At 36.6% G+C, this 14,536-nt stretch overlaps 1 protein-coding gene across 4 annotated transcripts in view; it reads left to right on the top strand.

The window, feature by feature from the left end:
- poe (E3 ubiquitin-protein ligase-like protein poe) overlaps positions 1-14,536 on the top strand; it is a 246,440-nt gene that overhangs the window by 95,355 nt on the left and 136,549 nt on the right. For all 4 annotated transcript variants that reach the window (XM_081764062.1, XM_081764063.1, XM_081764064.1 and 1 more), the window contains exons 38-43: positions 1,912-2,037; positions 4,706-4,839; positions 5,268-5,425; positions 9,467-9,616; positions 13,639-13,840; positions 14,122-14,317. In XM_081764062.1, coding sequence (XP_081620188.1) covers positions 1,912-2,037; positions 4,706-4,839; positions 5,268-5,425; positions 9,467-9,616; positions 13,639-13,840; positions 14,122-14,317 — 966 coding nt within the window. The remainder of the gene's footprint in view (positions 1-1,911; positions 2,038-4,705; positions 4,840-5,267; positions 5,426-9,466; positions 9,617-13,638; positions 13,841-14,121; positions 14,318-14,536) is intronic.

The following is a 14,536-nucleotide window of genomic DNA, read 5'->3' as shown; positions in this document are numbered from 1 at the left end:
CTGGAACGAAAGTGATATTATTGTAATGTTAATACGTCCGTCCGTCCGTTAATCCATACGGGATCTGTGAAACGAAAATGAATTTTTAAATTCCGTTTCTTCAGTAGATATCATTGTCATCATCAAAGGTATTCTGCCATCATTGTCAGGTCACTTGCCGTAGATGAGAAGCTTTCAAGTTTCACCGTCTTCAGCTAACCTCTTCGCCCACGATTGTTATATTGATACCGTCCATCAACTGTAGCCTGTTTCTCCTCCTCCCTCTCTTTCCTGCCACCATACCCTTTAGTAGATTCCTCGAATGTCCTGAATACTCAGATCTCAAAGAACATCAAGTTTCTCGTGCATTGACTGTGCATTGGCGGATGACATTGAGTCTATTAGACATGTTCTTGCCTTTTGTCCATGCTTCTGACTTTACTTACATTCGTTGAGCTGTTTAGTCCTTTATTCTTTCGTCTTTCGCTGCTAATATCTTATCTTTACTTTTAAATTTTATTTATTTATTTTGCTCTTTATTGTTATTGTATGTTTTATCTCCTATATTTATTATTTTAACTCTTGTTTCTCATTTTTTATAGTTGTAGTGCTTTTCTTGGTTTTTCTATTTTATTATGTTTGTTTTAGTCTGTTCTCCCACTGAAGGTAGTCCATGTTTGACCAGTCTTGGTCATCGTAACAGAGGAGAAAAATAGCCCCCCCCCCCCCAATCTTCCTCCTTCTATCAATAAAATACAATGCGTAAGATTGTGGAAATACACGTAGTTTCACAGTTGCTATTATAATATTTGGAAATTGATTCTACTATATGTAAACCAAAAACTCGGTATAAACGACAGTCGGAATAGCTTCGTTTCTGAGTTAAATTGTCTTCGCAGTGTGTGTGGGGAAAATCTGCTTTGAAACCACGAAAGCTATTGGCTTTGCGAGAAGATGTGGAACATTGTAGAGTAAATCTTACTTAAGCTAATCATTATGATCAAATTTAAGACGCTAAGAATGCTGCACAAGGAATTTTTTCTAGTGGTATGTATGTATTTGAAAGATTATACAAGATTCTTTTCTTCTTTTGGAGTCACTCAAGGCCTCAGTGGCTCACATGTGACTTTCTAAAATTTTCTACGTGTTTTTGTGTTTGTGCAAGGGGGCCGCAGTCGCTCAGTGGTAGAGCGTTCACCTCTGGTGCATGGGGTCCCGGGTTCAATCCCAGCTCCCAGCAAGTGAACTTTGTGGTGGACAAACACCGTGTGCTTGGGTTTCCTCGGGGTTCTGCCGCTTCCTTCCACTTTCTTCATTCCACCATTTCATTCATTTCTCATCATCACTGTTTCCTTTAGCCTAGCTGGCATAATCGTGGGACGTAAAACTCAGATTTCATTTCATTTCATTTTGTGTTTGTGCTATGTAGTTTTCAAATTTAGTTTCCCCACATACTGTGAAGTCGATAATTCACAAACATATCAGCAGTCGACTTTCCTTGGTGGAGATATTTGTGTCTTGTTTTTGTGAATAGAACTACTTCTCAAACGTAATGACAGAAATTCTGAAGCAGCCCGTATATTTTTTCGGAAATTAGTTGGATGAATAATATATTATGTGTGGTGACGACTACTAAGAATTCAATGACGAACACAACTGGTAAATTCGAAACAAACAGTTGCTGGGACAGGTAGAATCGTTTTCTAATGCATATCTTGTAGGTGAGGTGGTGGGATGGGGAATGGCCTATACTATTGTAGTTCCTGTCCTTCATAACCTCGGTTGCAGAAGAATGTAAAAAACTCGAAAAGGCAGTGTTTATTTAATTATTTATTTATTGCATTCTTTCTTGCTTTCGTTATTTCTTTCTTTCAGTCATATACTAGTTGGAAATATTATTTTGTAGTGAGAATTGGCTTATATTTATTTCAGGAATGGTATCTTTCCCAATCGATTTCTTTGAGCACTGTCAGGCTATGAATGAAGTGGAGTTTGGTGGCAACGATTTATTACAAATCTACAACACGCAACAAATCAAACATCGGTTGAATACTACAGGTAAGAGTCTGGTTATATTCGATAGGTATAGATTCATCATCTTGGAAACTGCTTTGTTGAAGAAAGAAGTTCCCCTATTTGTGTATAAATGTTTCATTTATAAACACAATGTAACATTTATGGCTTCGCGAGAAAAATATGAACTTTACTTAACAATTTTAGCAGGTAACTGCGGCTGTCAGCTTCTTGTAGAAAGGGACAAGAAGGATTCGTTTGAAAAATACGTTAAACTTAGAACAAGTAATAAGAATTGGTCCGTGGTGACTCAGTGGTAGAGCGCTCACATCTGGCACGTGGAGTCGTGATTCGATCCCAGCTTCCGCCATTTGGCTTTGTGGTGGACAAAACGCTATTACGATTCGTTTTTACCAACTCATAACATCATGATTATGTTTATAGTAATATGCACTGAGCCTTGCACTCCTTGAATTATAGGATAACCGCTGTGTGTTAAGGTGTACCATGGTGTACCTTACTGTCATTTTGTGCAAATTGAATAGTTAAATAGATTATTCAAATCATTTTTACAATTTGGTTAGGTGACTCGATAGTATGGTTACATTACAGACAATGTATTACGCCTTGCTGCATTTCTTACTTTGCACAATTATATTTCACTATCAAAAATGCTGTTAAATTTTAATTATTATAATTTATTCTAGACCTATATGGGGTGCGTAAATACTGATAATTTCTTTTTGGAAGTGTTGAAAAAGGAATGTTTACTTTATTCGCCCTATGTGTAATAATGAGCTCCTTCGTGGTTAAGCGGTTAGCGTACGCGCCTTTGGCGTGGGGAATCCCGGGTTCGATTCCCGGCGGTAGCTCATGCGGTTCGGATTCCACGTTAATCAGTAGGTCCCGTCTCATATAGCCTCGCTGCTGAAAGGGACGTTTAACTCAATATATCTGTAACACATGTAAAATGTAAACAAACGTGATACTAGCCCTTTTTTTTATCCATATATGGATACATTTTTGCTTTTAAAACGGAGTGTGGGCATTCTTTATAATCGCAATACGATGTGCCCAGTTTTTTAAATGAATGAATGCAGAAAATGCCATTAAAAGTGAAATAGTGATACGCTGCTTTTTACCTAATGCTCTTCTTCGCTACTATTGAAACATGGAGTATCCATCTTCGGAGAAGTAACGATCGAGGTTAGGAACAGCCTTATACAAATTAAATAAGAAAATAGTAAAATATATGAAATATAATAATCTCTTCTTTTAATTAAAATTATGAACTACTTGACTTCTTACGAAATAATAAATCCTTTCATTTGAATATGAGATTATGAGTTCTAAGTTACGTATTATAAATTTTTATAAACTCTGACCTTTAACAGAAGGGGGTGAGCACAGTACGTAGAAGAAAAGTGTAAGAACGTGGCAAAGATCGGGATAAGAGCCCCATAAATACAGTTTTTCGGTGAAAAAACTAAATTTTGGATTTTATAATTAGTAAAAGGTAATGTTCAATTAATCTGCAAAATTTTAATCATAAATGAGGCTCTCAGCAAAGTCTTCAAAGGAAATCCTGAAAGACACGGTGGCTCAGAGTTAAATAACTTACCTCTGCTGCGTGGTGTCTCTGGTTCGATCCCTGCCCAGGTAAGTTTGTGGCGAACAACATCGTGTCCGTGGGTTTTCTCGGGATACCCCCGTTTCCTCCCACTTTCTCATTCCAGCAGTTCTTCCGTCTTCATTCACTTGCTTTAATCAGGGGTCTCACTTAGCCTAAAGGACATAACCGTGGGATGTTAAACCCTAAATATTTCATTTCATTGGCACGGAAATCCTAACGGTCACTTCAGGATACATGTTAAGATGGATACATGGATCCGAATAAAATTCTTTCTATCGAACAACCGTTGATGAAGACTGAATTCTACAATTTGAGAATGGAATTCGGGTTCCAGCGGTGATAGAACGATGCAAAAGGGCAATAAAAAATAAGTACAGGTAACTTAGGACTGAGATTAAGATAATACCAACCCAAGGACTCGTATTAGCAAACGCCACCACCATTTTGTGAAACTACAAGACCTTTATAAAGCCCATAGAACAACGCGAACATATTGAACAATCCTTTAGTTTGATTGTTTGAGTAGTGGTTATTACCGATTTGTTGAAATGTTTTACATGAAAACAAATCTCAGTTAAACGGCCTCGTATCGTCAAACACAGAATCGATAATTCTTACTGAAATTGAAGGAATCAAAATCTCTGTATTGGCGTATAAAATTCAGTCTATTTTTGAACTTACTCTCAAAGGACAAAAAATGCATATCGCCAAATACTATAATAGAAATTGTTTCATCTTTCGGTGCTGAAAATAGACTTTAAATAAAAATAAGTAACAAGTATTACGTGACTGATTCTTCGTTAGGATAATAACATTTCTTAATTTTATATTGGGGACCTTTAGTGGCTTAGTAGTTAGCGTTCATACTCTCAGGACTGAAGACTGTAATTCGATTCCTAGTTCATGTACGAATCATGTGTTAAGGTATAGATCCATGTCGGCATAACTTCAATATCGAAAGCAGACGTTAAACTTAACAGGTGAGTTTGTATGATCAGTCAAACCATCTTAATATTTTTGTAGTTTATTGCAAACTTCATAGCACATTGTTAATTTTTGTTGTTATATTTTTTCTTATAGGAATGTATGTCGCATCCACAAAACCAACAGGATTTAATCTTGAAGTAACTAATCTAGACAATACACTTGTAATGACAGGAGTCAGAATAATGGTCGGAAATCAGGATATACAGCGCGCTCCCTCATATATAGAGGTAAAACTATTTGTAATGTTCAGTAAATAATTTTTATAAGTAGTCTAAAGCAAGAATTATGGAATAATATAAGAAATTCATTTAGTTGAATTGAATTCTAAAGGTTTCAGCCTGTTAAAAGAATCAAATCCAATTTTGTAATCATAAGTTCGAATAAATATTAAATTGTGGAAAGGTTTTATTGTGTAAACTAGAGTATTTGGGCCAATTTATTGAGCTAAAACTTCTCTGAAATGCATACTGTACATTTTCATTTAGCACATTCTTATATTAACGTGTTTTCATTGTCTCCTGGGAAACTGTTATTTTAGTGCAGTTTCTTCCATAGTCCTTGACACTAGTTAAAATATTTTATAATATAAACAAGTACACTTCGTTAATATTTTATGTAATAAAAAAATACGTTCATTATTTCTTTTTTCCTTTAGATCTTTGGAAGAAGTATTCAGGTGTCCCTCATAAGAAACCGTTGGTTCGATTTCCCCTTCACACGGGAGGAAAGTTTACAAGCTGATAAAAAGCTAACGATTACATTTGGACCTTCTCAAGATCCGGAGGGAGTCACTATGGTTGATTCTGTCAAAGTGTAAGTAAAACAGAATTGTGAACAACTTTTTTTTTTTTTTTTTTTTTTTTTTGATCCGCAGTAGGCTTTATTGAGTTGGGTTTTACGAGGGGTGATCAAAAAGTAAGGTTACAAAGTCTGCAGTGAAATATGTGTATGTATAATCTCATACAATCAATACAGTCAACATATAATACATACATTAGTTTATTTTTCGATATAGTCTCCATTATCAGTTGAGGTACTTGTCGCATCGTGGGATGAGTTTGAAGATTCCCGCCTGGTAAAAAATCATATCCCTGCGTGTTCAACTACATTGTCACGAAGTCTTTCACTACCTCGTGTGAAGCGAAGCAACGGTCTTCTAAGTGCTTCTTCAAGTGCGGGGAACAGGCGAAAGTCGCTTGGAGCGAGGTCCGGGGTGTAGGAAGGGTAGTCGATGATGTCCCTCGGTGGTCAAATCTGTTGATTCAGTGCTGGATCCGCCGCTGCTCCTCGTCGGTGACGTTTTCTCTACCAGTCACAAACTTCATACACCATTCTGCGACATGCTGACAAGACAATACAATCTTTCCGTAAACCTGTACCAGCTACCGGTGAATTTCAGCTGCGGTTACATGTTTCGTCCATCGCGAGACCAGTTTTCCTACCGAGTTGCCATTTGTCTTTCCCTTAAACTAGCACCGGATGTGTTGGGTGGCTGAAACTCTGCACAATTGCCAACCCCATGTATTACAGTTACCGCAAAATCTTCATTCCTCTTAACAGACGAATCTCCAGAAATATCGGCCTTGTAACCTTAGTTTCTGATTCTCCCTCACACACGTATGCATTTTGTTATCACTCAAAAAGAAATCCGTGAAGCCCCAGCCGCATTTCGTAGGCCACACTTTGCACCGTTGGCACTCTCTTCTATTCCGATTTCTAAAAACAAATAAGTAGACTTTTGTAGAGTAATAAAGAGGTGGGTAATTTTATATAATATAGAATGCGAGCCCTAGTACTCTCAGGATCAAGTTCCTGGGTCAGCCGTCCTGACTGAAGATATCTTTAGTTTTTCTCAAAACACACCAGGCAAATGGTGGGATACTACGTCAAGGTTAGGAGCCACAGACGAAAGAAAACTGCTTTATTATATTGACTTTTTTAAATAAATAAATAAATATATATATAAAGAAGTGAAATGTTGGAAACCTTTTTGTAAATAAGTCCAATTTCGAGTTGTCAATTGGATGCCGCGGTAGCTCAGTGATTGAACGTTCACCTCTGCTGCATGGAGTCTAGTTCGATCCCAGCTCGCTACAAGTGAACTTTGTGGTGGACAAACACCGTGCTGATGGTTTCCTCGGAGTTCTCCCGTTTCCTACCACTTCCTTCATTGCACCATTTGGTTCATTTCTCATCATCAGCGTCTCCTTTGGCCTAGCCAACATAAACGTAAAACTGAAATATTTCATTTTTTTTTTAGTTGTCAATTTGATACCTTACAGTAGATTTCATGATTTAAGTACCTTTATAACATACGATAATCATATTATACGTCACATACTCTCCCAGATATGCACGAAGAATTCGGATGTTTCCCGATCTTTTTTTTTTCTTCTTTCTTTAATGCAAGTCTTTTTCATTTGTACGTGTGTAATTATCGAAGTGTAGATGTTGGGGAAAAATAGAGGTAGATCTTTAGCATTTTCCTTTTTTAAGTGGAGGGTTTGAAGTGTCTTGTCATTCAAGTTATGAAGTTAAAAAAAAATCTGATTCGTGAATTTGTGATTACCGTAAGAGATTTTGTTTCTTTTTTTAATACATTTTTTTTTTGTACGTGTATAATTATCCAAATATAGCGTTGAGAAAATAGAGGTGGTGTATTTTCAGTAATTTGAGTGAAGTGTTTTCGATTTGTAATTAACTGTGACATATGCAGAAGGACATTTTATTTATTTGTACTGATACGCAAGGGTAGATAGTACGAAACCAAAGGGAATGTACTCGTATTACTTTTTGTTTCAGATGACGGTTGAATACTGTTACAGCGAGATTACATTAAAGGGAGAACAAAATTCATTATGTATGATTCCCAAACATTTTTTTTTTCTTTCAGTGGTATTTTGTTCTGGAGATTTTATTTATTTATTTATTTTTATTTATTTAACAATCACCAGATACAGCTCAGAGGCCATTTTACACTGGATATACAACAACAATAACAATGAAAAGGATTTGGGAAGGTATCGGCCAGGGCCTGTTTAGTAGGTATCATCCCGGCATTTGCCTGGTAGGACCGAGGGAAACCCTGGAAAACCTCAGTCAGGATGGTCGGCAGCGGGATTCGAACCCACGAAGCCAACGCTCTACCACTTGAGCTACTTCGCTCGTAAAGTATCTTAGGATAAATAGATACTTGAAGCAAATTCTGAAGTTAGGCGTGTACTGAGAAACACGGTTGACGAAAGTAATTATAATCAAGTTATGGTTATGATTTTAACCCAACTTTTAAAATACGTTTTTGGTGTTTTTAAAATTTTTTTAATTGTGTTTTTTATGCGGATTTTACCAAAAAGAAAAAAAAAAAAAAAACATTGGATACTTTTGGGCTGCCAATAACCCTGAAGAAATTCAAATATTCTGCTCGTAGTATGAAGCTGACGGGACTGTGGTCTTAAGTGAAACCTTTTGGTTAAATGAAAAGTTCAAAAATTGAGTTTTAGTAACTGAATTTAGTATGAAATTAGACAATTTCATAGGGTGCATCATAGGTATGATAAAAGGGTATATTTGGTTCGATTGTGTGAACATGAAATGCTTATGGATATTGAATACACGCGGGAGACTATAGAAATAACAACCATCATTATCGCATCATCATCAAAAAATTGATAAATGGTAGTCACAGTTAAGAGTCCGTAATTTTATTTATTAAAACATATATACTCATTAAGAGCCGTAAGGTGAAGAATTAAAATCTATCTCTATTTTAATATCCTTTGTAATACAATTATTTTCTTTAAATTGTCAACATATGTTCAAAGATGATTATCTTCAACTAGGTAATATTTGATGATAATATCGTTTTTAATATAAAAATACGAGGGCCGTCCAGAAAGTAAAAGACGATTCCGCAAAGCGCGCGACGCCGACTCTCCACCACTGCGATCGCGTTCACGGCAGTTAGCTTCTTCCTTTGCCTCAGTGTGAGCTGAGTCCCAATGCTGTGCGGTGACGCTACTTGTTTTAGCAGTGATTCAAAATGGCGGCGCCAGACGGAAATCCTGCCAAATGTGAAGTACAGGGTGTCATTCGTTTTCTGAACACGCAAAAAATTAAGCTTATTGAAATTTATAAAGAATGTTTATGGTGATAGTGTAATGAACGAGTCATCAGTGATAAAATGGTGCATTATGTTTAAATCAAGGAAGGAGCAGCGTGCATGATGAAGATCTGAATTGGAGGCCATCTTTGGTCATTCTGCTTACAACCCTGGTGATTTTCGCTTATTCCCGAAACTTAAGGAATTTTGGGGAGAAAAACAGTTAACAAGCGATGAGGAACTCAAGGAAGTGGTGAGTCTGTCTCAAATCTTTGGCGGCAGATGAGTAAGACATCAGCATTGAAAAACTGGTCCCACGTTATAACAAATGTTTTGACAACTATGGCAATTACATAGAAAAGTGGAATAAGGTCCTGTGGCATTGTAAATAAAGTTTTGTGTTTATATCTGTTGTCTTTATTTAACCATGCAAAAACGTTCTTTACTTTCTGAATGACCCTTGTAGTTACTTCTTGTGTCCTATTTATGAATTGTATCATTTACTGAATTTTATAGAATACGATTTCCAGTATAAAATCACGTAGTTCGGATTCTGTACAGTAGAATGTAAGTATTTTCGAAAGCAACTGTGCCCAATATAGGATAGTATCAATGTTTACTGTAAAAGCAGTATATATACGTATCTAACTGATTTTAGAAGTGTAGTATAAAGTTCTTTCCTTCCTCCTTCCTTTGGTAAGATGTTGGTATTATTGCACTCTCACTGTTACAAGTTAAATTCCGCTTTGTTTCAGGTACGGGAAAACCAAAGATGCTTTTGGCTGGCCAGAAGAATCAGACGAAATTACTGCGAACAATACTGCAAGCGGAACTTCAGGAACAGGAACTAATGCGGACAGTGAAAATGTTTCTGTGACACCAGTTCCTTTGACTTCGTTAGACAAGTAAGTAATATTACGTAAATGTATTGCTACAGTCGAAATTGGAATTTTTGATGTGCTAGAAGGAATATTTTGTGAAGCTGGATACTAAAATTATTTAAATACAAGAATCCAGTGATACATGTGTTGTAGATGTAAATATATTTTCAAAAAGTGATAAAGATTCACAAAATATCTTGTAGAAGAACAGTTGCTTCTAAATTATTTGTAATTGACAACTGTCACATCAATAATTCTCCATTATTAGAGCCTCGCCCTAAAAGAACCATATATTCTATTTCACTAATGGTCCAACTCCTGAATTCATCCTTTATTTACGTAATAATTTATCGATTACAACTCCTACCAGTTTAACAGTAATAATTGTAATGCCAAATACATTACAGTATTTGCGAAAGTTCAGTTAGCGACTAACAGTTGACGAACAGCTTTCTATTTTTGTAGTCATATGCAAAGCCATAGCTAAAGGGAGATGGGCGGTTGGCCCAGGCGCTGATAGCAAGAGGACGCCAAACGACCAAGAAGAAAGAAAAAGTGTTGGAAATGAGTAAACGAAGTTCGCTCCGCTCGCAACCCAAACGTTTCTATAAGAGCCACAACAAATTTCTACTTATTATCTTAAAAAGTTATTATATATGATTTGTTAATTACGATGTGATATACAAGGTGCCGAGTAATGACTTATAGTCTACGCAAGAATGTTTTCAAAGCAGAAACAGTCAAATTTTGAAATACGTGTTCGGCGTTTTGATGGTGATGAGTTTGCTTAAACAGTCACGCTTGTCTACCCAATCGTGTTAATCATGACGGTGAGAATGAGGGCTTTGAGAAATTCCAAAGAAGGCTCCTTCTGAGTTTCCATTACATTTCACAAATCATTTTTGCCGTAAAAGAATCGAAAGTAAATCGAATCGAAACTGTGGTCATATACAGAATAAAATTACAGAAATTTACATTTATTACTGAAAATTAATGCTGTCACCCATTTTGAACATTTTAAAAGTGCCTGGTTTCTAATGTATTAACATTTCATTTATTATCGATAGTACGAAATGTTCTAAATAGTTGTAAATTTCCATAACTAGTCTCCAAGTGGATTTGTATACAACCAAAAGTAGTTTTGTCAAGTTTAACAGGAAGTCCAAAATTAGCCTCTTGAAAACAGCTTTTATTTGTAAAAGAATACATAATGATCGTTTTTGGCTGTTGCAGTGGTCTGTCCAAGCAGCTAGATAAAAATCCAGCGTAGCATAACAATAAAAGCTGGTTATCTTATATGAAAAAAAAAAAAAAAAAAGGCTTGATACTATGAATGTAGGACGGTTCCGAATTCTGCTTTGCTCCCGTGCCGAAATCTTTTGCTACGGCTTTGGACATGTGATACGTTAAACATTTTCTTTACAATATTATTTTCCCTTTACAACGTTTGAAAAAATTTTCATATCATGTATTTACCATAAACGTTTACTCCCGAAGAACATGCCACAGTTTCTGTACTTTGCTAACGAACCGCCACTACTATAACTTGTTGTCCTAGTATCCACATCGTTATTACTAGCCAGTGTCGTAATGATTTCAATCTCAGTTTAGTCGTATTATCTTTGTTTATAAATAAGAGATTTTTTTACTAAGTATAATTAGAGCATATTTAGAGTATTTTTTTAAAGTTAAATATATTGTGGGTTCAAGTAAATCCGTTGTCTTTGATGAAAAGTAAAGTGAGCAAAATATGAAGATAGGCCAGCTGCGAGAGGAGAGATTCGCCCCACTCCCAGATGGGCGGATTGCATGAGCCAGTGGTTCCGGTACTACAGACGATACTTCAGTCCTAATCTGAAGTATGCAGGGATGGGACTATAGCTCCTCCCTGGTTTCTAGGAAGTTCCCAAATCATAGGTTATACTTTGCCAGGTTGTGGTCATACCGCGTGTTTCAGTACCATGCAATATTAAAACGTTCCTTGGTACAGTCCGCAGCAAAAAATCCTGCAACATGAGCATGTAAGTTTATTGTGAAACTACGTCTAACAGCCCAGGGAATCAATATAACGTCTAAGTGACACGAATAACGCAGGAGAAACGTTGGCGTCCTCCTTTGCACACTTATTTTGGAGCAAGAGACTTCGTCGTCTGATCTAATATTTTTGCATAAAATTGTAAATGGCCATATATCGTGTGAACAGTTATTAAGTCAGATCAATTTTCGCGTACCCGCTAGAACAACACGGTGTATTGATCTCCTTTACTCTCGAGCTGCGAGAGTTAATATTGTCCAAAGGTCCCTTCTAAATTGAATTGTTAGTACGTATAATCAGTTAGCAGAAACAGTAGACTTTTTTTCTTTCTTCAAATGAGTATACCTTCACATCATCTATAAATAAACTATCTTTGTAATGTTGCCATTGTACTGTACCATCTTGAGCTCGAATTGTTATTCTGTTGTTATGTTACATAAATGTTAAAATGTTTCAGTTTAAAATGGCCTAGTGCTGCTGTTTCTGAAACCTAATAAAATAAACAAATGTTATAAAATGTGAAAATTTAAAACGTTTCGATTCGAAATACCATAAAACATTTAAGATCCTAGTTTCCATTGCCCTACGAGGCATGGTTTAAAGTATGACATTTCATATGTTACCTCTGATTATAACTAAGCTTTATCAGGTAATAATTCTACTATTGAGTGGTGCATGGTACCATAGTTGTAGATTACTCACCTCTGGTTCGATAGTAGGCCTCATTAGTTTGTGGTAGATAAAGCGTGCCCATGGGTTCTCCCACATTCTCATTCTATCAGGTCTTTTCTAATCTTTTAACTGCATTCATCTTCCATCTCCGTCAGCGTGGATATAATCGTGGAATGTTGAACTAATTTCTTGGCTACGTTGATAGCGTACACGTCTTTGTCGCGGGAGACCCGAGTTCGATTCCTGGCAGGAGCTCATGTGGTTCGGATCCCACGTTAAACTGTAGGTCCACGTCTCATCTAACCTCGTTGTTGAAAAGAACGAAACTAAAGTCAAATTACTCCAATCGAATCAAAGATAAACCATTAGATGTAGTGGGAAAATCTCTAAAATGATCAATTCTTGTCTGTGCTATGAATGGCATGGCATCGTCTTGCTTTGTACTGGATGTTAAAAGAAAAGTATTATCCGAAAGTAAAGTATTTCTCTTGTTTTTTCACGGGCAGCCGTAGAAAGTTTCCGAATTTCACCTCTGCATGCCAAGAGAATAATCCGGCGTTCTCAGTATCAACCAATAGGTGGTGCCATGGATTTTCATCGTCCAAGAATACTACAAATGAAAGAAAGCCTGATCATGGTGTTGATCGAGTACTGTGTTGGTCCTGTTTTACCCCATTCAATCGAGTGCTATGTTCGGTGGCTCAGCGAACTGTTTCTGTTCTGTTGTTGAATTTATGTTCCTGTAGGAAGATCAAAATCTTTTGCTCGAACTTATATCATGCCGTCTGTCGGTTGACCTTGAGAAACGGAACACGGTGGCTCAGTGGTAATGCGCTTACCTTTTGGGCGCGTGGGGCCCCCTTGTTCGATCCCCGGCCAAGTAAGTTTATGGTGGACAACATTGTCCATGGGTTTTCTTGGGATACTTCTGTTTCCTCACACAATTTCATTCTACCAATTCTTCTATCATTCACTTGCCGTAATCGGCCGTCTCCCTTAGCCTAACGGGCATAATTATGGAACGTTAAACTGAAAAAATTGACGTTGATGATACCGAATTATTCGCTTGACATGGAGTTGAAATTCTGACACTTTCTGCAGCTGACCTTGAAGTTCCATGCCTTTATCTGTTACCTGCAGAGAGAAGGGGAATCTAAAGATTTACTGTTGGATAATCTTTTTCATGCTGTATGTGAAAAGCACGATAATGCCCATTTAGATCTTTTAGTTAGTAACAGTGAAGTACAACAACTTCTCGTTCACCCTATACAGATTTTATTTTTAGTTTTGTATTCACTGAAATTTAACTTTCTAATTTTACTGTCTTATTTCTTTTAAGGATGGTGTCCGGAGTTCTCGAGGTGTTAGAAGGTTGTTTCACACTTCTTGGATCGGCTGAGGATAAACAGGCTCAGAAGACAATCGCAATGGATGTAGCGACCTCTCTCCTGATTCTTCCGACGCCAGTGTGTGTACAGCTACACACAAAATCCCTGCTTGCTGCTCTCCATAGCAGTAGAGTAGCGTATCACAATTATAAGGTTCGTACTTAATGTTGTTTTTCATTTAAGAGAATGATTTACTCATCATATTATTAGTCAGATGTAAATGCTCCAAAGCAGAAGTTCACAGAAATTACGTTTGAAATATCAAAATCAAAAGCTTTTCCTGTTTCTTGAAAAGTGATGTGATTTCTAATTATCCGTAATTCTAGTTACTGGTTACAATAATTTTATTAAAACTTACCATTTCGAAGGATTATTAATAACCTATTAATTTTATTTATTTAATATTTTATTTTATTTGTCTTTGATTGTTACAGGATCAGTCTTTACTAAATCATGTTATGCAGTCGTTAGCAGCATTTAGAGATGTACAAAATCCACGAGACTTGGATGCTGAAGCGTTCTATAGACTAGTGTTGACTGCTAGAGGAGTTGCAGTAGCACGACCACATAACTTGGCTCGGTTTGCAGACCAGGATAAGACTCTAACTGAAGACAGTACATTAACAGAGAGTAAGTTTTGATATGCTTAAGTTTTTATTATTACAGTATTATTATTATTAATGTGCTGGCGCCATCAGAACATTGTTGCGTATTTTAGCAATAACTTCGCTTACAACAAACCAGTTCCAATATGGTTTGCAGTGATGTAGAGATGTTTACGTAGTCTGTCCGATAAATATGTGAACTGAGTTAGTAGGGTGACCTTCAGTGGAAGTCAGGCTATGCGCA

The sequence above is a fragment of the Thermobia domestica genome, chromosome 7 (genome assembly GCF_964235325.1).
Source record: "Thermobia domestica chromosome 7, izTheDome1.hap1.1, whole genome shotgun sequence".
NCBI classification, from domain to species: Eukaryota; Metazoa; Arthropoda; class Insecta; order Zygentoma; family Lepismatidae; genus Thermobia; species Thermobia domestica.
The sequence above is the reverse complement of the archived record's forward strand: the minus strand, read 5'-3'. Positions and strand labels throughout refer to the sequence as shown.